Source organism: Physella acuta, unplaced genomic scaffold, assembly GCF_028476545.2.
Source record: "Physella acuta isolate Inbredline_101_S28 unplaced genomic scaffold, ASM2847654v3 ptg001549l, whole genome shotgun sequence".
NCBI lineage: Eukaryota > Metazoa > Mollusca > Gastropoda > Physidae > Physella > Physella acuta.
The window spans coordinates 126429-147852 of NW_026733064.1; the positions used below are offsets into that span (position 1 = coordinate 126429).

Genomic DNA, 21424 nt, shown 5'->3' on the forward strand with positions numbered 1-21424 from the left:
GATTATAATACTTTCTCTATAATCTGTAAGCAAGAAAGTAAAAAAAAAACGAAAATAAATGTAATACGTCGCAGATAGAGGTACAGTTAATGTTAAGAACAACATTGGCGCTTCTAAGATGTTTGACTAAATTTTGCCTTTAGTGTTTTAGCCGCGAAGAAAAGTCGCAAAGTGATAAACGTCATAAAAACATGTGCAGGGCGTCACTTCCTAAATCTAACATGGTGGCTGTGAAATCAGCAAGAAAAACTGAAAAACCAATTTGAAAATAAAATTCTAGTAAATTGTGGGGGAAAATGGGCGAACGTGATATATTTATGGTAAGTGACCATATTTTAAAAATGTTTTTAAGACCATTATTATTATTATTAAGTCCATCGACGCTTCCTATGCACAAAACAACGCAGAATCAATCAAGATTGATATTTAAATTCGATGCCAGTAAAATGGTGGACTAGATCGATACGCCAGCTGGCACGAGAAGAACGCAATCATTAGTACTTTATTAGATACATAAAAGCTTGTCCTAAAAACTGTATTCATTCTTTTTTTTTCTTTATTTAATCTTTGACTAGCCGTTTCGACTTCTACTTTAGTTTTAAAAATAGTTAAAGTTTTAAAAAATAGATCTGTAATAGAAAATGCGCAATCAAATGTGCAATAGCATGGACATTTAAAACTTTATTTTAAGGCTGGTTGCATTTTTGTTTCATTATGAACATCTGTTATTGTTTCTTGCAATCCATATCTGTTATCAGTTTTAAAATACAAGATTAGATTTACTGTTTAATAAGGACCATTGTCATGTGTGTGCTATGCTGTTATCCGGTAATTATCTTGATTCTTGGTATTCCAAAACGTTTGCGTCAATGCGTCCCCTTTGGAAACGGCATTTTTTTTTTCATTTTATTAAAATTTAATAGTTAAGGCTAGGACGCAGGGTAAGATATTACTAGGGGTCAGAGATGCAGGGCCAGTAAACACATGGTTGTAAACTCTTAATGTCCCAAGTTCAAACCCTCGGGCAGATGAGATTGATTAGCGGGGGAGAGATTATTGAAATCATAGATGAGTAGTGTCCCTTAGGTTTAGGCAATGAGATTACCAACTCTGGATTCAAATCGGCAGTTCCTGCGGTACTGTTGATGCCAGGTTGTATAGGTAACTTTCTGTCACTTGGAGCTGTGTGGAGAGAGTGGACCAGATACATCTGCCTTTTCTTATTTTGCTGCCCAGGTTTCGTGTTTAGATGTCCAAGTCGCAATTATCCAACTTTTTTTTTTGTTGCTATGTGACGTGGAAAGCTTATGTACCCATTTTCCCATCCAGTCCACAGAAAGTGTTTGGACCCAACTGCCGTTTCAAATCCTAATTGACATCTTTAAGAACCTCAGCAACAAGGACAAGTTTAACGCAGCCATGACGTGTAAGGCGTGGGTTCCAATCTTAGACGTACCTGCCTTGTTTACCACGGGACATTTCCTGTTACAGTCGGATGACGACAAGAGGGCGCTGTTGTTTGCAAGGACACGAGGGAAATGGTTACGTCACATCTACGCTGACTGTTCACGTTGGTCTTGTTTATGTTTCTATTCATATTTTTTTTTAAAGTCACCGACCTTGTATAAGCTAATAGATTTTGTGTATAAGCTAAAAGATTTTGACTTTTTGTTTTCTTCATTACCAGAGTTTCTTTCAGGCATCTCTTTGGGAACCCTCCCCCCCCCCCTAAAAAGCGCGTCCTTCCTACTCCTCCCCCGAACAAAAAAGAAAATAAATAATGTGTGTAAAAATGTATATTTTAACCAGAGCCCCGCTCCTTCCTGAAATTTAAGTCAACCCCCCCCTTGGAAAGTTTCAAGTGCCTTCCCCCCACCCGGAGAAAAAAAATGTCCAAACCACCGTTCATTACAGAGAAACTCTATGACACTGACACGGAGCATCGTGGCCCCCGTACACCCCCGGGGACAGAGGTCGTGTACGAGTTTGTGGCCAGTCTGCTTCAGGGTAGATGCATCAAACTTAGAACGATCTCCCTGAAAAATATCGCGTACCTCAAGCACTACTCTGACAGGGTTGTTTACCCCACCAGGCCCGAGCCAGACCTGGTCAACCTCATCATCTCCCTCCTGGGAGAGCAACAGGAGTTACAGGAACTGGATCTGACCAATGCCTGGCTACGCTATGAAGAAGGTCAGTGATTCTTGTTTAACAGCTGACAAAGGTCAGTGCACTTTATTGGGTGGTATGGGGGGGGGGTAAATTAAACTGTATTATACTGTCAATCATACTTGTCAGGTAAGCGGTGGTTTTAACCATCTCCCATACATTACTGTCTGGCCTCCGCCATCTAAAATTAACAGGGCAAAAGGAAAAGAGGCTGACAAAGGAAGACACAGAAACGCAATCTGAAAAAAAAATATACCAAGAAGATACACCCGGGGGCAGTTGGAGGAGTTTACGGCTAATTCCCGAAAGACACTTGCCAGAATGCCGTTTGCCCGAAGGTCGTTTTTCTGAATAGACACTTGCCCGAGTGCGACAAACGCCCGAATGCGACAAACGCCCGAATGGACACTTGCACGAATGCGACTAGCCCAGGAAAGAGACGCCCGGAAATATCTTGTCAACTACCTATGTCCCCCCAAAGGTGCGACAGGCTAACCTAACCTCCATTACCTTCACTGTATCATCTTCAAATTGTTTAGGCCTACTCAGCCTCTTTTTTTTTTTTGTTGCTGCAACTGTTTCTTGTTTTGGAAGTTTTTGCTAAACCAGAAGATACTATGAAGTGGCCGAACCAAGACGAGCTTGGTCATCACGATAACCAGCTAACCATTGGATCATACCACATATTAAATCATTGTCAATGCTGCATTTATTTATTTATTTATTTTTACGATCCCTAAACATAAAGGGTCATAAGCTAAGGCAAAATACTAGTGCCAGCGCACCTATATTTGCTATTGAAATACAACTAATATAAATTTACAATTTATAATAACACTCACATAACTGCCCTGCCCTATTTTTAAAACCACCATCTAAGATTCCTGATGTAACATCCTGAAACCTACATTCAATATGAAAACCTTTTTGCACAGTTCTGCCAGAAATACTTGAAATGGCCAATGTATGTTACGAACATATGTATCTACAAATTAGCAGATGGGTTTGGCTGTACTTTAATTGTTAAAAACGTTGTTCAAAGGGTTAGAATTCTTTGTAAAGAAAATCATTCAAATTTTTAAAAAATCATTTTAAAAATTACACAAAAAAATTAATTTTGTAAGATATTAAAATTTTCCTCTAACAAACCGTTCTTTTTACAAGCTTTTATTTAACTCACTTCCTCTGTCGTCAGTCTGTCGACAGTCTGTCTAGATAGAAACGCAGGAGTGAAAATTCGGACAGTTCTACTTGACCGACACGATTCACAGTTGGCACGTGGGTCAAGACATGAAGACAATGCAATCTGAAACTAAATTTGACTTAATTGGATGCCTAATTGATTTTTTATGAATTAATTAAAATTTGGACCGAATTAGTAGGCATGTCTAGCCAACCACACCACACGCGTCATCAATAGCTGCGCCATCACGACCACGTAATGGCTGCGTTCAAAAACCATTGCGCGCCTACTGAACGTGATGTTCAGTAGGCGAGCAATGGTTTTTAGTCATGTAACTCTATTGTAAATAAAACATGTAAAGTACTGAAAAAAAAATTCATAAAAAACGTTTTAATAACAAGCTTTTATGTAATGATGCACTAAAAAGTAGAAAATAAATTATAGACTACTATTTAAATAACTATAAAGAAAAGCGTGGGTGTCTTCCTTAACATTAGTAAAGGTATCCAATAGATACTAAAGTGACCCACGCTTTTCTTTATAGTTATTTAAATAGTAGTCTATAATTTATTTTCTACTTTTTAGTGCATCATTACATAAAAGCTTGTTATTAAAACGTTTTTTATGAATTTTTTTACAAGCTTTTATTTAACTCACTTCCTCTGTCTGTCGTCAGTCTAGACGGAAACGCAGGAGTGAAAATTCGGACAGTTCTACTTGACCGATACGATTCAAAGTTAGCACGTGGGTCATAACATGAAGACAATGCAATCTGAAACTAAATTTGACTTAATCGGATGCCTAATTAATTTTTTATGAATTAATTAAAATTTGGACCGAATTAGTAGGCATGTCTAGCCAACCACACCACACGCGTCATCAATAGCTGCGCCATCACGACCACGTAATGGCTGCGTTCAAAAACCATTGCGCGCCTACTGAACGTGATATTCAGTAGGCGCGCAATGGTTTTTAGTCATGTAACTCTATTGTAGATAAAACATGTAAAGTACTGAAAAAAAAATTCATAAAAAACGTTTTAATAACAAGCTTTTATGTAAAGATGCACTAAAAAGTAGAAAATAAATTATAGACTACTATTTAAATAACTATAAAGAAAAGCGTGGGTGTCTTCCTTAACATTAGTAAAGGTATCCAATAGATACTAAAGTGACCCACGCTTTTCTTTATAGTTATTTAAATAGTAGTCTATAATTTATTTTCTACTTTTTAGTGCATCTTTACATAAAAGCTTGTTATTAAAACGTTTTTTATGAATTTTTTTGTCATGTCTACTAGAAATGTGCAAAGTTATTTTGCATTGTTTTTAGTTATTTTTTAAATTTATTTTGTTTCTACTGTGTACCTAAAAATTGTTCAATTTTACCCCAAATTTCTCTAAACATGTATAAATTGGCCCAAAATAAATACAGTGTTATAATGTTGAAAGTATTTTAAATTTAATACAATTTTTTTTTTTAAAAAAAGCATGTATCTTATAATTTGAGAAAATGTGTTTTCACTACCGCCCGCCCCCGCCCTTCCTCCTTAAGCGCCAATCAGCTCTAATAATTGAAACCCTTTTGCAGGCTGCCATCTCTTGGAAGAGGCCAGCTCAACCTGCGCGAAAACTCTGCGCAGACTTGCCGTGGATAGGTTTGTGGCAGTAATCTACAGCAACTCGGATTTAAGTGAATTTTATTCCGCTCTCTTTTCGTTTAAAAATTTGACGGGTACGTTTTTATGCATCTAGTTTTTGTTTATATGTATGTATTAATTTTTCATGATCCTTTCCAAAAACTATTTCTGTTTTTATTTTAAGAGAGAAATATTTGCTGATGCCTGAATCAATCCCCCGCTTTTAAAATGGGAAGTAACCGGTCAAATCCCGGTGTTAGGAGTAGCACTCTCCGTTACATTGAGTTGTATGTAAAGAAGTAGCCCAAACCCGTCGCTGCCCTGGATGTAAACAGAGTTTTTTCCCAGTCATTTCTTCGGGAGGGGGGGGGGGGGCGAAAAACGTCTAACGAGTCGGACGAAATAGAATTTACATAGAAAATATATATTTTAACGATAGTCCGCCCCCCTTTCCCGAAAAATTTAGTCCGCCCCCCCCCCCCCTCTCCGAAAATTTCAAGTGTCCCCCCCCCCTTCCCAATCCGAAGAAAAAAAAAGTCTGAAAGAAACACTGGATGTAAATACAAGTTTACAAATTTCATTCAAGTTTCCATATGTAAAAGTGGTTGCTTAATAGCGACGTAGAGCGAATTGGTCGTAGTGATTCTACTTCTGCCTAATTGCACGGTAAGCGAGGCGATTCGGCGCTGCGTGGAGCGGTTGGCTTGGATCCTGTCCAGTAAAAAAATGCCGTGTAACTGAGTCCACCCTTGCTGTTGAAATTACACTTCATCAATATTGCTATACACTTTTAAAGACGCCTGCTTTCAAACCTTCTACAGCGCAACTCGCTGGCAGAGGCGAACCTAGGGGAGGGCGAGTAGGGCGACCGCCCCGGGCGCCGACCTTAAAGAGGCGACAAATTGGTTTGAAAAATAAAATAACCATATTCCGAGCTGCATAACATCGATTTTAAGAAAATAGAAAGCTACTTGGTTCTACGGACGGCTTTCTACGTTGCTTGTGTGATACGTGAAAAAGTTATTAACGGTGACTGATGTGTGTGTGTGGGGGGGGGGTACTTTTTCGCTAACGTGAATAACCATATGGGGGGGGGGGGAAATTGATAGTTCGCCCCGGGCGCCGTAATGGGTTGCTACGCCTCTGCTCGCTGGAACCTCACGTAATAATTTGCATGTTTCAGAGCTGGAACTCGTCTATGAATGTGTGAGTTGCGAGTTCTTGTATGATCTCAGTAGGGCGTCAATCGGCGGCCTGCCACTGCGAGTGTTAAAGGTTCGGGCCACGTACACAGCTAACGTCGTGCGCATGACCTCGTCCGGGGCATGGAAGCAGATCACAGCCGACATCCCAGATCTCAAAGTGATTTTTTTTATCAAATCTAAAAGTCGCTCCGAGGTAACAGATAATTTAAGAGATTCTTTAACATTCAAAAATAATCCGACTTTATAATTTCTGGAGTAACAGAATATTAAAGGATACTTTAACGGTAAAAAAATAACCTGAATTTATAATTTCTAAATTAACAGAATATCAAAGGGATACTTTAACGATAAAATAACTCGACTTTATAATTTCTAAAGTAACAGCACATTAAAGAAATAAATTAGCGTTTAAAAACTACCCGAGGGTAGAGTAGCCCTAATAATTAACGTCAATTAAAATCTACCAACTGCATGATATTCCAAGTCATTAACCTACCACGTAAGACTCTGTTTTATCTAGGAGTCGTACAAAGACACCATACCCATGATTGTTTTGACGCGATCGACGCCCCTTCACGCGTTACACTGGAATTCGGGACTCCTTGTCGCTGTCAAGAACATAATCCAATGCTTCGAGTACATCGCCTGTAACTTTAAGGTTAGTCTTTTCAGCAGTATCGGGGCATTGAAACAATGATAGAAATTACACATGAAATACTTATGGATTTTTAGGTCCTACTGTAGTGGATTCTTCATCAACAGCATCAACATCGTCTACATCATCATCATCATCATAATCATCATCATCATCATCATCTACATCATCATCATCATCAACACCATCTACATCATCATCATCAATATCTACATCATCATCAACACCATCTACATCATCATCACCATCATCATCAACACCATCTACATCATCATCAACATCATCATCATCTTCATCATCAACAACATCATCTACATCATCATCATCATCAACATCATCATGATCTTCATCATCAACAACATCATAATCAACATCAGCATCATCATCATCATCATTCCTGTAAACCCCTTGTAGAACACTGAGACGCAACCACACCTTTCCACACCTTGTACTCGGTTCTGCGCGATTCATCCAAGTTGGGTCCACGACATTCCGGCTGCTTCTGTTTCACTGACAACTTATCTTTTCCAAATTTTTTTTGGCCTCCATACTTTCCTCTGCTCTTGTGGATTCCAATCTAGTGCATGTCTGGTGATATCGCGAGTTGGCATAAGGTGTGTCAAAACCATCCACAGTTGGCGATTTTGAATTCCTTTGCCATTATGTCCTGCCCAGTTTTTCTAAACAGCTCGGCATTTGTAATTATTTTCAGCCCACCTAATGTTCAAAATGCGGCAGTGGGATTAGCCTTGCATAATTATTATGATTTTATCCAAACAAATATTTGACACATTTTTAATTATTATTTTTGCGCTTGCGCACATCACAGTAAACAATACAGAATATTTTATGATTTTTACTTTCTCGTATATACGTAGTATAGAGAAAGTATTGTAATCGTGCAAAAAAAAAAAAAATCGAGATTTTTACAAATCTCGACGTTTTACACCTCACTGATACGGAAAAACATAATTTTGCAATCTTGTCCGTATGTCTGTGTGTGTGTGTGTGTGTGTGTGTGTGTGTGTGTGTGTGTGTGTGTGTGTCTGTGTGTCTGTGTGTCTGTGTGTAAACACGATAACTTGAGTACCGTTACAGCTAGGTTGATGAAATTTCATATATAAGTATTATATCAAAATCGTAGATCCGTATCAACTTTTGAGCGATTTCCGACAACCGGAAGTGGTACTTTTTCTACTTTGAATTTTTCAAAAGCCTATAACTTGAGTACTATTTCAGATAGATAAATGAAATTTCACATGTAAGTAAAAGATCTAATTCTCTACCTTCTGTTAAATTTTGAGTAATTTCCGTTGACCGGAAGTACTAATTTACGCTACTTCCGATTTCTCAAAAAACTAATGTAAATTTTTAAAGTACTAATAATATTGCGCACTATTATGCACATTTTGTTTCGGCGTTTGTTTGGTGCGCAATGTTTTTTTCTATGAGATTCTATTCTATTTTTACAAGCTTTTATTTAACTCACTTCCTCTGTCGTCAGTCCAGACGGAAACGCAGGAGTGAAAATTCGGACAGTTCTACTTGACCGATACGATTCACAGTTGGCACGTGGGTCAAGACATGAAGACAATGCAATCTGAAACTAAATTTGACTTAATTGGATGCCTAATTAATTTTTTATGAATTAATAAAAATTTGGACCGAATTAGTAGGCATGTCTAGCCAACCACACCACACGCGTCATCACCTTCAATAGCTGCGCCATCATGTAATGGCTGCGTTCAAAAACCATTGCGCGCCTACTGAACGTGATGTTCAGTAGGCGCGCAATGGTTTTTAGTCATTTAACTCTATTGTAAATAAAACATGTAAAGTACTGAAAAAAAAATTCATAAAAAACGTTTTAATAACAAGCTTTTATGTAATAATGCACTAAAAAGTAGAAAATAAATTATAGACTACTATTTAAATAACTATAAAGAAAAGCGTGGGTGTCTTCCTTAACATTAGTAAAGGTATCCAATAGATACTAAAGTGACCCACGCTTTTCTTTATAGTTATTTAAATAGTAGTCTATAATTTATTTTCTACTTTTTAGTGCATTATTACATAAAAGCTTGTTATTAAAACGTTTTTTATGAATTTTTTAAAAAGTTTAAGTAATTAAAAATCATGTCTACATTCCAAGTTATATAAGAATATTCGAGAAAGTTTAGGGGAGATCACTCCCGGTTTATTATCTTGAAATATTCGGAACAGATTTTTTTTAAAATGTGTGTTTATTTACTTTTGATGCGCTTTTTTCTGTTTCTGATTAAAATGAATGTCACTGTGATAATTAGTAACGGGTTTTCAAGTTTATTAAAAAATAGTGTAAAAATAAATAATCAATTTTATTCGGCTCACACAACTACTAAACCATTACTGCATACAACACCAAAGGCCTACCCCAACTAGTGCGTGTAAAAAGTTAATCTGACGAAAGCTAAGCATTGACACTTATAAGTACACTAGGTAATTTGACATCAGTACACCTTTCTTAAGCACCCACCATATGACATGACAGGGAAATTTAATCTTAAACTAATTAATAATTACTGGTGTTGTTTTTTTTAAAGACCACACTCCATCACCTCGAACTGACATCAGAAGTTCGCCTAGACAAAGAAGCCATTGGAGAACTTTTCCAAAGGTGAGTTGGTTGTCCTGGTTGTGTTTCATGAGTGCTTAGGATGCGTGTCACTGTGTTCGTGTAAGTTTTTATAAATGCTCTAATGATGGGAATAATTTCATTTTGTTTCTGATCCCATTTCCTATTGGTAGTAGTAGACTACGTGACGTCATGACGCCATAGTGCGTGCTATAATTAGACCAACAACGTGGTTTCGGAGATAGACTTCCTCTTACTTTGTTGTAGAGTGTCCAGCGTTGATTTTTTTTTATGTTTTTAACTTACACCAACAACCCTAAAGCCATACATCGAATTGTTGACATATTTGGCTAGGTGTATATATATATATATATATATATATATATATATATATATATATATATATATATATATATATATATATATATATATATGCCTCTCACTCGCCTGTAATCTGTATATATATATATATATATATATATATATATATATATATATATATATATATATATATATATATATACAGATTACAGGCGAGTGAGAGGCTCAAGTCGTTTGCTCTAGACTTGCCCTGTGATTTAAAGACCGACCAACAAGAATACAAAAATGCCATATCAGAGGCCGTAGAGAACCACAGAGCAACATATGCGGTTACCTTAAACGGTCAGAAATTATCTGAAGCGAGGTAAACCGTCATTCGATTGCAGTCACAGTTTTGAGGTTTTAGGAGGCATTGACGCATTCAAAGAGACATCAGCATGTAAATAATAAATACGGATAGTAAAAATACCTTAAACAAAATAAATTAAATCGCTAAAATACATTTTGAAAATTCTGGTTTTTATTTTAAATTGTTTCCTTTCAATTTTTAACTTCAGTTTTTTCCAATGTTGAAATATTATTAATCAGGGTTTACCAGTTGCTGTTTTTTTTTTTAAATATTTTGTTTTAGTTCATTTCGTTGAAACCTTGTAATGATAGTTTTTTTCCGGTCACATTTTTCATCATTTACAAGTTTCTTTTAATGAATTCACTTAGTGAAGCATAGAACATACAACAATAGTTCTGTACAACCTTGTGTATTTACCAATATTTTTGTACAACATAGGCCATGCAACAATAGTTATTTGAAACCTTGCGTATATATCAATACTTTTGCGTAATATAAATTCGTTTTTTTAGAAAAATACAGGATGAATGTTCTTAGAATATGCTGCTTCATCATTTTTTTTATAAAGACTTTTGAAAATTCAGAAATACCACAAAGTGTTATTTCCGTTTATCGGAAATCCCCCAAAAATTGTAGGCATACAAATATGCTCTACTAATTATATATAAAATTTCTTCTGCGAAATTGGAACGGCACTAGAGTTTTCAATATTTTAGAAACCTAAAATATAGTAAGGTACTATTTTCGGTCATTTGAAATCGCTCAAAAGTCTTGATAGAATCCTATCAATAAGATCTACTTATTACAAATGAAATTTCGTCCTCAAAATTTTGACTCCCATTATTTTACAAGATTATAATACTTTCTCTATAATCTGTAAGCAAGAAAGTAAAAAAAAACGAAAATAAATGTAATACGTCGCAGATAGAGGTACAGTTAATGTTAAGAACAACATTGGCGCTTCTAAGATGTTTGACTAAATTATGCCTTTAGTGTTTTAGCCTCGAAGAAAAGTCGCAAAGTGATAAACGTCATAAAAACATGTGCAGAGCGTCACTTCCTAAATCTAACATGGTGGCTTTGAAATCAGCAAGAAAAACTGAAAAACCAATTTGAAGATAAAATTCTAGTAAATTGTGGGGGGAAATGGGCGAACGTGATATATTTATGGTAAGTGACCATATTTTAAAAATGTTTTTAAGACCATTATTATTATTATTAAGTCCATCGACGCTTCCTATGCACAAAACAACGCAGAATCAATCAAGATTGATATTTAAATTCGATGCCAGTAAAATGGTGGACTAGATCGATACGCCAGCTGGCACGAGAAGAACGCAATCATTAGTACTTTATTAGATACATAAAAGCTTGTCCTAAAAACTGTATTCATTCTTTTTTTTCTTTATTTAATCTTTGACTAGCCGTTTCGACTTCTACTTTAGTTTTAAAAATAGTTAAAGTTTTAAAAAATTAGATCTGTAATAGAAAATGCGCAATCAAATGTGCAATAGCATGGACATTTAAAACTTTATTTTAAGGCTGGTTGCATTTTTGCCTCATTATGAACATCTGTTATTGTTTCTTGCAATCCATATCTGTTATCAGTTTTAAAATACAAGATTAGATTTACTGTTTAATAAGGACCATTGTCATTTGTGTGCTATGCTGTTATCCGGTAATTATCTTGATTCTTGGTATTCCAAAACGTTTGCGTCAATGCGTCCCCCTTTGGAAACGGCATTTTTTTTTCATTTTATTAAAATTTAATAGTTAAGGCTAGGACGCAGGGTAAGATATTACTAGGGGTCAGATATGCAGGGCCAGTAAACACATGGTTGTAAACTCTTAATGTCCCAAGTTCAAACCCTCGGGCAGATGAGATTGATTAGCGGGGGAGAGATTATTGAAATCATAATTGAGTAGTGTCCCTTAGGTTTAGGCAATGAGATTACCAACTCTGGATTCAAATCGGCAGTTCCTGCGGCATTGTTGATGCCAGGTTGTATAGGTAACGTTCTGTCACTTGGAGCTGTGTGGGGTACATAGGCAACATCTGCCTTTTCTTATTTTGCTGCCCAGGTTTCGTGTTTAGATGTCCAAGTCGCAATTATCCAACTTTTTGTTTGTTGCTATGTGACGTGGAAAGCTTATGTACCCATTTTCCTATCCAGTCCACAGAAAGTGTTTGGCCCCAGCTGCCGTTTCAAGTCCTAATTGACATCTTTAAGAACCTCAGCAACAGGGACAAGTTTAACGCGGCCATGACGTGTAAGGCGTGGGTTCCACTCCTAGACGTACCTGCCTTGTTTACCACGGGACATTTCCTGTTCCAGTCGGATGACGTCAAGAGGGCGCTGTTGTTTGCAAGGGCACGAGGAAAATGGCTACGTCACGTCTACGCCGACTGTTTTAGTAACCCTTAATTATATATTAGAATAAATACACATTGCTGTGTCCTGATCTATAGATCCTATACAGCTGATAAAATTTCATAACCCTCATCATCATCATCATCTTCATCATCATCATCATCATCATCATCATCATCATCATCATCATCATCGTCATCATCATCATCATCATCATCGTCATCATCGTTATCATCATCATCATCATTATCATCATCATCATAGTCGTCATCATCATCCTCATCATCATCATCATCATCATTATTATTATTGTTATTATTATTATTATTATTATTATTATTATTATTTTCATCGTCGTCGTCATCGTCATCATTATTATCTTCATCACCATCATCATAATCGACATCATCATTATCACCATCATCACCATGATTATCTCATTATCTTATCATATTCATTTTCATCATCATCATCATAATCTACTACACATGGTGACAGATGAAGTAGAAATCATCTTTTTAAATTACCGGGCAGATGAGGCTCAACAGCCGGGAGAGCAACCCATCAAACAACTGCTGCCTTGTAGTTTGTTCTTGGATGGTCAAAACATGGCAGCAAATCCAAATTGGAAAGCAGACTGAAATTCGAGTCAACAGCCTATATATCGCATAACAATGTGTAACGTAATACTTAATTGTGTTGGATCAAATACCGCCCAACATTACAATTAAGAACGCAGAAGGAGGATAGTGTGATCATCACTGTGGCGAGCCGCCTTAGTTTCCCCAACGTGAGTCGGGTACCCTTTAGAGCTGGGTGGACTCAGAGACGTCCTACAAACGAGCGCTAGATCCGAACTCAAGATTTTCGTGTTAGCAATCGTAAGCGGGCGTGACCAAGCCGTAGAGCGCTAGACTACGAATCCAAAAGCCTGGAGGTTGAACCCGGGTTCTAGTCAGTAGAACACCCCTGAGTCCACCCAACTCACGTTAAGGGAAGTAAAAGCGGCTGGGCATAGTGCTGACGAAAATATCCCTTCATATGCTTAGGTCACAGAAACAGGTGAACTCTACTTCGTGGGCCGTCAAATACGAAAAGGGAACTTAACTATTTTTTTTTAGTCTTAAGATCATCTCCGTACAGTTTATAACTATTTTTCTCTTTAATCACAGAACTGCCGAATGACGACGATGTTCCATTTAAACCCGGTCCGTGCGAGCCGCCGGGCATCGAACTGATGTACCAGTTCATAGCCAGCCTACTCCACTGTAGGAACAACAAACTCAACACCATCTCGCTGAAGAACATTAAGTTTCTGAAGACCTTCTCGGATGATGGGAAAGAGAGACCCAAGTCGCACTTGTTAAGAATTATAACCACGCTGGTGGAAGCGCAACAACAGCTTCGGGAGCTGGATCTTACCAATGCCAGTCTAGAAATAGATAAGGGTTAGTAATTAGTATCAGTTTTCTTTCAAACTTTTTCTCGGGCGGGGGGGGGGGGGGGGGGGACAAAATTTTCCGGGAGAGGGGCGGACACTCTTATAAGTATATGATTTCTATAAAGCAATGCTATTCCATTCCGGTTGGGCGGTAGACATTGTGGGAGGGGGAAGGGGGTGGGTGGGGGTGGACACTGGTAAAAGGATATATTTATCAATTCTATTTCACTCCGGAGAGCGGTAGACGTTCTTTGAAGAGGTGGGGGGGGGGGCTCCTGAAAGAAACTATTATTGGTATCTTAACAAAAAACCACCTTAAGGATAGCCAGTGGTCAAGATTTTCGTGTCCCGTTGTAACAAAAAGTAGCAAAAAAAACAACGAATTTAGCTTAGTCGATTTAACCTTTCAGCCCCACAGTTTACTTAAAACTTTGCCGGTAAATTTAAATACGAAACTCGTACTTTTGCAGAAAACTAGACCAAGTTACGCCATATTTGTTTACACTTCTATATGATCTTGAGAAATAGAAAAAAACATATTATTATTTTTTGTTTTTTTTTCTTTTTAATTGTGTCTAGTTAGCGAAAGTAATAAAAATATTAAAATGCGTCCAATAGTTTGAAAAGTCTATTTTTAAAACACTGCCCATGACTTTTAAATATTAAAAGGACATCTCGAGAGATGTAAGGATGTAGACCATTTATGTGTAGGACCCAGGGGATTTTTGTATAGGACCCATGGCATTGCTAAATTTTTAGGACCAAGGGCAAAGCTCAATATGTAGGACCCAGGGCATTTCTCAGTATGTAGGATCAAGCACCGCCATTGAGTGTATTCAGAACAATTTTAACATTTCAACCCATATTCAGGTTCGAAGCTATTGCAAGCGGCCAGTCGTTCCTGTTCTAAAACTCTCCACAAGTTGGCTATTGACAGGTTTATTCAACTAAATCGACAGGATTTAACTGCCTTTAAGGCTGCTCTCTACAGCTTTGAAAATCTGTATGGTATGTTTTAATCATTCAGTTTCTCAACTTTTTGTACTTGGATTTATGAACTGTTTCCCCCAGGAATTGTTCGGGTTTGTCCTGTGAAGTGTCTAACACTTGTGCAATTTTAATGGTGAAATTTTAATAAGATAGTTTTATTTTATTTGATATTTACTTTTTATCTAACTATGGGGGGGGGGGGGGAGGCTTAATAAACTACTAAATGACAACTGCCATTTTTTTAAAATAGTGTGTTGATAACTTTATTAAATTGCGTGTGTTCAAACCTCACTGCCGATAGATAAACACATTTTACAGTTCCTTAGTTAATGCCTGCTTGGTGGGAAAGTAAATTATTTCTGGAAACGCAGGATCATTTTTTAACATAAAAATAAAACGAAATTTCTTTGTCATCTTATCCTTAAGAGCGATAGCATTCTTGGTTGGTTTACTTGCATGTTAATGAGCGTGTGTTACGGATATTACTATTTATTTTAATTGCTTTTTAAGAAAGTATTTAGTACAAATTCTAAACAAAGGTGCTTTATCAAAATGTCTTAAAATGAACACTACAAAAAGGGTTTCATCCCTTTAATTACATCGATAGTGTGATCTAGCCGGTCGCTTTTCTGCCCTAAATGCAATCGTATCTGCCTGTGCTAGTCAGAGGCGTAGCGAGGGAGGGCGGGGGGTGCGGACCGTACCGGGTGACACCATTTAGGGGGGCGACGCCAGGGCAAACAATTGCAAAATGTGCAGAAAAAATTGCCTTTTCCCACTTCCATTAATGATTAATTAAAGATAAATAGTCTTTAAAGTACAAATCGTACATTATTACAAGAGGGTGGGGGTGATACCATGACGTAAAAGTGCTAACTATAGAGAAAACAATGCTACACCCAACTGTATTATTAACAGATAACAGTTAAACATCGTATATGGCATATGTTTAGATTATAGGCCGACACACACATACAGATTTTATATATATATGTATATATATATATATATATATATATATATATATATATATATATATATATATATATATATATATATATATATATATATATATATATATATACTTTGTTTCTGGGGAGTGAGGGGGGTGACACCACGAAGTGCCGCACCGGGTGACACCCAACCTAGCGACGCCACTGGTTCTAGTGTTGTAGTTGATTATAACCTAAAGCCTATGTCTTTAGCAAAACTTATGTATGTTGTGCCTGGAGTTGGTGATCTGTTTTGAGCAGTTAGTAAAACGAAAATTTAGTTTTTTTGCAGTTTCAGATGTAGCTAACCTGGGGCAAGGGGGCGGAGGGGGGTGAGAGTTAACCCTTAACTGATGCCCAAAATGGTCCCATGAACCTTGCTTGGATGCACCCAGTTTAACTAACCTAAGTAACATTTACTGATGCATAAAATAAACATTTTGTCTTTGAAGACACATGCGGTGCTGCTACCAAACCCCCCCCTCTCTCTCTCTCTCTCTCTCTCTCTCTCTCTCTCTCTCTCTCTCTCTCTCTCTCTCTCTCTTATGCCCCAGAGCAGGGGTTCTTTTCTCCCGGGGGGTACTTGAAACTTCCTGAGTGGGCGTGGGTAGGGGGGGGGGTAAACGTTGGTTAAAAAATTCTTCTATTTCGTTCAGGACAAGGGGGGGGGTTGGTTGTGCTTGGTATCTCTCCCCATCAGAGAGATACCGCCAATAAACACTAGCCCCTTAATCGATACGGCTATTTGATAGAGCGAACCTTAACATACAGACTTGTGACTTTCAGAGCTAGAGGTCGGCTATGATTTTTTGAGTGACACGTTCTTGAAGGATCTGGCGGGGACATCAAGGTGCAGCTTACGACTGCAGGTGCTGACTGTTCGGGCCACCTACAAGGCTGACGTCGGTACCAGCACTAGCCGGGAGGCTTGGCAGAAGCTCACGGCATCCCTCCCTGAGCTCAAAGTGGTTTTCTTTATAAAGCCGAAAAGTCGTTCAGAGGTAAAAGAATAATCAGAGATACCTCTTTACTATTAACATAATATAAAAATAACGTACGACTATAGGATAAATCTCGCTATGGAAGGACGCTGGCAATAGAGCCGTGCAGGACTTTGGGTAGAACCCCCCCCCCCCCCCGAAGGTCTAAAGTCTAAATGATAGGAAGAACCAGAGGCGTAGCGAGGCGTAGCGAGGGGGTGACACCATTTAGGGGGGTGACACCAAGACAAAAATTAGTAAAAATATAGAGAGAAAAATTTGAGAGGGGGGGTGCAAATCGAAAGTTTGAGGGGGGGGGGGGGTGTAAATCGAAAATTGAAAGTTTGTCCCCGGGAAGAGTCGCTACGCCTCTGGGGGGTGACACCATTAAGTGCCGCACCGGGTGACACCCGACCTCGCTACGCCACTGGCAAGAACATTGGGTACAGCTCAAAAGAGTGGAAGGAGACCGCAGGGAGGGGAAAGCTTTGACAAAGACAAAATACTCCGCGAAGAATGAAAATAAAAAATGATGATGATATTAATAGGATAGATCTACTTTATAAGGTCTAGTAAAATACACTATACTATCTATATCGGGGGAAAAAAGTCAGCGTGCGGTCATCGTCGAGTATCTGGAGGAACATAAAAAAACGGTCTTCCCTTCGGGAAAACCTCGAATAACTTACATCTTGTGTAGTTGAAAAATATTTCAAAGTGTAAAAATCGAGTTCATTTCAAGACCAATGACCTATCATGTTAGACTCTATTTTTTCCAGGAGTCCTATTACGACATAGCACCGCAAGTTATTCTCGTCCCCTCAATGCCCCTGTACGGGCTACATTGGGCCACAGGCAGCTTTATTTCTGTTGAGAACATTATCTTATGTTTCCAATACATCGCCACTAACTTTAAGGTTAGTCTTTTCAGCGGTAATAGGCATCACAATAGCTGTGTAAATTTAACATGCATTTTTTTTTAAATTTAAATTGGGTCTCCGTGTATTGTTAGCCATGCCGAATATTTTTTACTTTGATAATACATAAATTCTCAGGACGGATTTATTTACATTTTATTAGCTTTTATCACACAAAGATTAACAATTCGACGATAAACAGTTAAAAAAATTGTTTTTCTAGTTAGATTAATTTTACTGTCATAATTAAAGTACTGACATCAACACTGACACAATGGCATGACATGACATGACAGTACACTTAAATTTAACCTTGACTCGGCAGCTGTACACAACTGTACACCTGACTATAGCACTGACTCTACGGTTCGGCAATGGATAACACCTGTATTAAACCACTGACTTTAGTACTGACACTACGGTTCGCCACTGGATTACACCTGTTCTAAAACACTGACAATGTGTCTAGACTCGCCTGTACACCTATACACATGTAATTAAATTAACTTCCGATCGGTGTTTGCCTTGTATTATAGAGCTCTCTACACCATCTCGACTTGACATCAGAAGTTCGCCTAGACAACGAAGCCATCGGGGAACTTTTCCAGAGGTGAGTTCACTGTCCTGGTTGTGTGTCGTGAGCATGTTGGGTGCCTGTCGTCCTGTGTTTCTTTCAGGTTTATTCTCCCTAAGGGGGTGGGGGGTGGGCGTTGTGGGAAAAATTAAGAGTATATTTTCTAGAAAAATCCTATTTCGTTGTTGTTGTTTTTTTTTGGGGGGGGGGGGGAGGGGCGGTAGTCGTGCTTCGGGAGGCAATGCCGCCAACAGTCTCCCCCCCCCCCCCCCCGTGCCATGTTGGCCACTTGTTTTGTCGCTCTGATCATAGAAAACAATGTGACGTCACGGATCATTATGCTATAATTAGACAAACAGCATGGTTCGGCAATCAAGATTAGATTTTATCTTCGATTCGTTTCGGTACACAGTTTAAACATTCTAAATTTTAAAAAGCTGATATTTTTCATCAAAATAAGAATACAGGAAATTAAAGGACGTTTTTATGTTACTTTGCTTTTTATCAGAAGTCTCATATCATCCGCATTAGAATAACGTTGGAAAATTAGGTATGATGTGTTGATGAATTTTAGATGTTTAAATTGTCTTTCACAGCCTTCAAGTGTGTAAGAGGCTCAAGACTTTTGTTCTAGGTTTGCCGTGCGATTTAAAAACCGATGAACGGGACTACCAACAGGCCATTTCAAAGGCTATGCGCCAACATGAAGCGACGTATGCCGTTACTCTTAACGGTCAGAAAGTTCTGGAAGTGTGTTAAATGTTATAGGTGGTTGGTTGGTGGAGCGTGGGATATTTGGCTGTTATGGATGGTCAACGTTGGATGAAATCAAAATATGTTATTGATAACTACACCGACAAATACTATGTTGGTGTAAGTGCACTCAGATGCGTCGAAGGGAGGGTGTGTGGAAATGGTCAGGTTAACTTCATTTAGGAAATGACACTAAAAAAATGTATTGTTTAAACTTTCACTACATATTTTCTTTGAAATTATTGTTATATATCTGGATAAATAAAATTTTCAGTTACCTTTTTTTTAAAAATTTATAAATAGAATGAAAGCTTGACTTAGAGCAAAGTTATGTATATTTGTAAAATGAATTGTTGCAACGCTTATCAAAATGTTTACAGCTTATTGCAAGATTTTGGATAATGTGTATGTTCTAGGCATGGATTAACTGTACATTTCTTTTTGTTCAAATTAAACAAATTAAAATAATATATTAGAATTTAATTTTCAAGTATTTGTTTAATTCTTCAAAACATATATTTTGGTTGGTGTTGATGGTGAATAATTTAACATTTATAATCCATTTCAATAATGACCATGTGTCGTCTGTTTAAATGTAACAGGTGTATCAACATCTCTTTGGGCGACGTACTTGCCTGCATATCACCCCCCCCCCTCCACCTCCGATTACGGCGTTTCTTGATAGTCCCCACTCAAGATCCTTACAACGCTACTTGTGTATCTTGTCAAGTTTAGCTCTAAGATGATAAGATGAAACTAACAAACGTTTGATTCCTATGGAAAGGTGTTCACAAATGTGGCTTTTTAAACATGATGCTATCATAGTTTTTCCACCCTTCTTGGCTTGGCGCCCAGCGCGGCCTCCCCACCTGGCACACCCTACAGCTCCGCCCTGGTCGATTGTTTACATTTTGAGACGCCAGCACTTTAACAGCCATGGGACAACCTGACAATGTTGTACTGAACAAGATGTGTTTGCTGGATGACTTAATATAAGGAGCGAAGTGCGCATTTACCAAGGGACATACCCGCCACGATGACGTATAGTAGCTTTAGTGCTCGGCTGTGTAAATAAACTCAGAGTTCTTTTTACCTGGTTATGTGAAGGCTTATGGATCACTTGATCAAATTTCCTGAGGTTTTGAACTACGCAGAAACAAAACAATTATTTGAACACTTTGTTCCAGTACACCCTTTAGGGGGGGGGGGGGGGTCAGTATGTAGCCTGTTATGACCACGGTGACCAAGGCCATGTTTTCAGTTGCACTCGACAAAAGTTCATCGGCGGACCTAAGGATATGAATGGAAGGGAGAAAGGGATTAGCAGAATCGAGTAGTTGGCGCTCCCATACTCAATATTTCATTACACGAGCAATAGCTTATTTTATTTGTATAAGAACGGGTCTTGTGAGGGTTTGGTATAATGAACTGTCCTTCTTGGTTTAATGTTAGTGTAATTCAGAGTACCTCCAACACTGTTAAATATTACTTGTCTACCTATTATGCGTCGTAAAGGCCGTTAACTCCAATTTCAGCCTGCTTTTCTTTTTGGATTTGCTATGTCCAAAAACTAACTACAAGGCAGAATTTGTTTTTGAAGCTGTCTCTCTTAGAGTTGCTGTCCCCAGTTAACGAGCCTCATCTACCCGGGGGCTCGAACTCGGGACCTTTTCGGTTCAGCAATTATGAGCTAAACCGACCCGACTACGCCAATCTCATTAATGATCCAAAATACACGTTTTTCCGAACTAGAAACTCATTGAAAATCAACTGGACATATTGCCGTCATCTTGGTTTAACCCTCTAGGTACGGGACTATCATAGGTCTCAATAGCCAAAAACCTGATGTGTAGCTCATGATGTAGTTGGGTGGGGAGTGTCTTTAAAACTTGGATTTCACTCACAGCCTCAATGTTTCATTAGGCTTAGTTTTATCTTATGTCCAAGCCTCTGGTAATACAAGTTCCGACCTCTGTAATAGTCCTAGCTTTTTTTTAAAGTCCTGTTTTAAGTTTTCTTTTTGACATAGGGTTTTATTGCTTCACCGAATGTAAACATAATAAGGTTGTATAAAAGACACCATTTTAAGCAGGACGGAATACCACTCCACGCGACACAGGGCGTAGCGACGCGGGAGGGGGAGCGGGTAGGTACATATGTCCCTGGGCGCCGACACTAGGGGTGCCAAAATGGGTTGGAAAAAAATTAAAGGCTCATTTTAGCTGCAGTTTTGAATTATAATTATAAAAAATATCTGGGGTGGGGGCGCCA

General features: G+C 38.1%; 1 protein-coding gene across 2 annotated transcripts; it reads left to right on the plus strand.

Moving 5' to 3' along the window:
• Nucleotides 1-243: 243 nt before the first annotated feature.
• LOC131928786 (F-box only protein 39-like) lies at nucleotides 244-19552 on the plus strand. Of its 2 annotated transcripts, none has more exons than XM_059284915.1 (8): nucleotides 244-320; nucleotides 12309-12549; nucleotides 13679-13954; nucleotides 14818-14955; nucleotides 16716-16930; nucleotides 17689-17826; nucleotides 18363-18436; nucleotides 18997-19552. In XM_059284915.1, exons 1-8 carry the CDS (start codon nucleotides 297-299, stop codon nucleotides 19157-19159), a joined length of 1269 nt encoding a protein of 422 aa, XP_059140898.1. In that variant the 5' UTR covers nucleotides 244-296; the 3' UTR covers nucleotides 19160-19552. The 2 variants fall into 2 exon arrangements, with proteins under 2 accessions (XP_059140898.1, XP_059140897.1); XM_059284914.1 differs by lacking the exon at nucleotides 244-320 and adding an exon at nucleotides 11196-11304 and having other exon boundaries at nucleotides 18997-19551.
• The last annotated feature ends 1872 nt before the right edge of the window (nucleotides 19553-21424 follow it).

What these genes read in the sequence shown, in the direction of transcription:
- LOC131928786 (XM_059284915.1), top strand. Translation starts at nt 297, where the DNA reads ATGGGCGAACGTGATATATTTATG. An exon ending in CAGCTTTGAAAATCTGTATG is followed by an intron (nt 14,956 to 16,715) that starts GTATGTTTTAAT and finishes TGTGACTTTCAG; the next exon opens with AGCTAGAGGTCGGCTATGAT. An exon ending in ATCGGGGAACTTTTCCAGAG is followed by an intron (nt 18,437 to 18,996) that starts GTGAGTTCACTG and finishes TGTCTTTCACAG; the next exon opens with CCTTCAAGTGTGTAAGAGGC.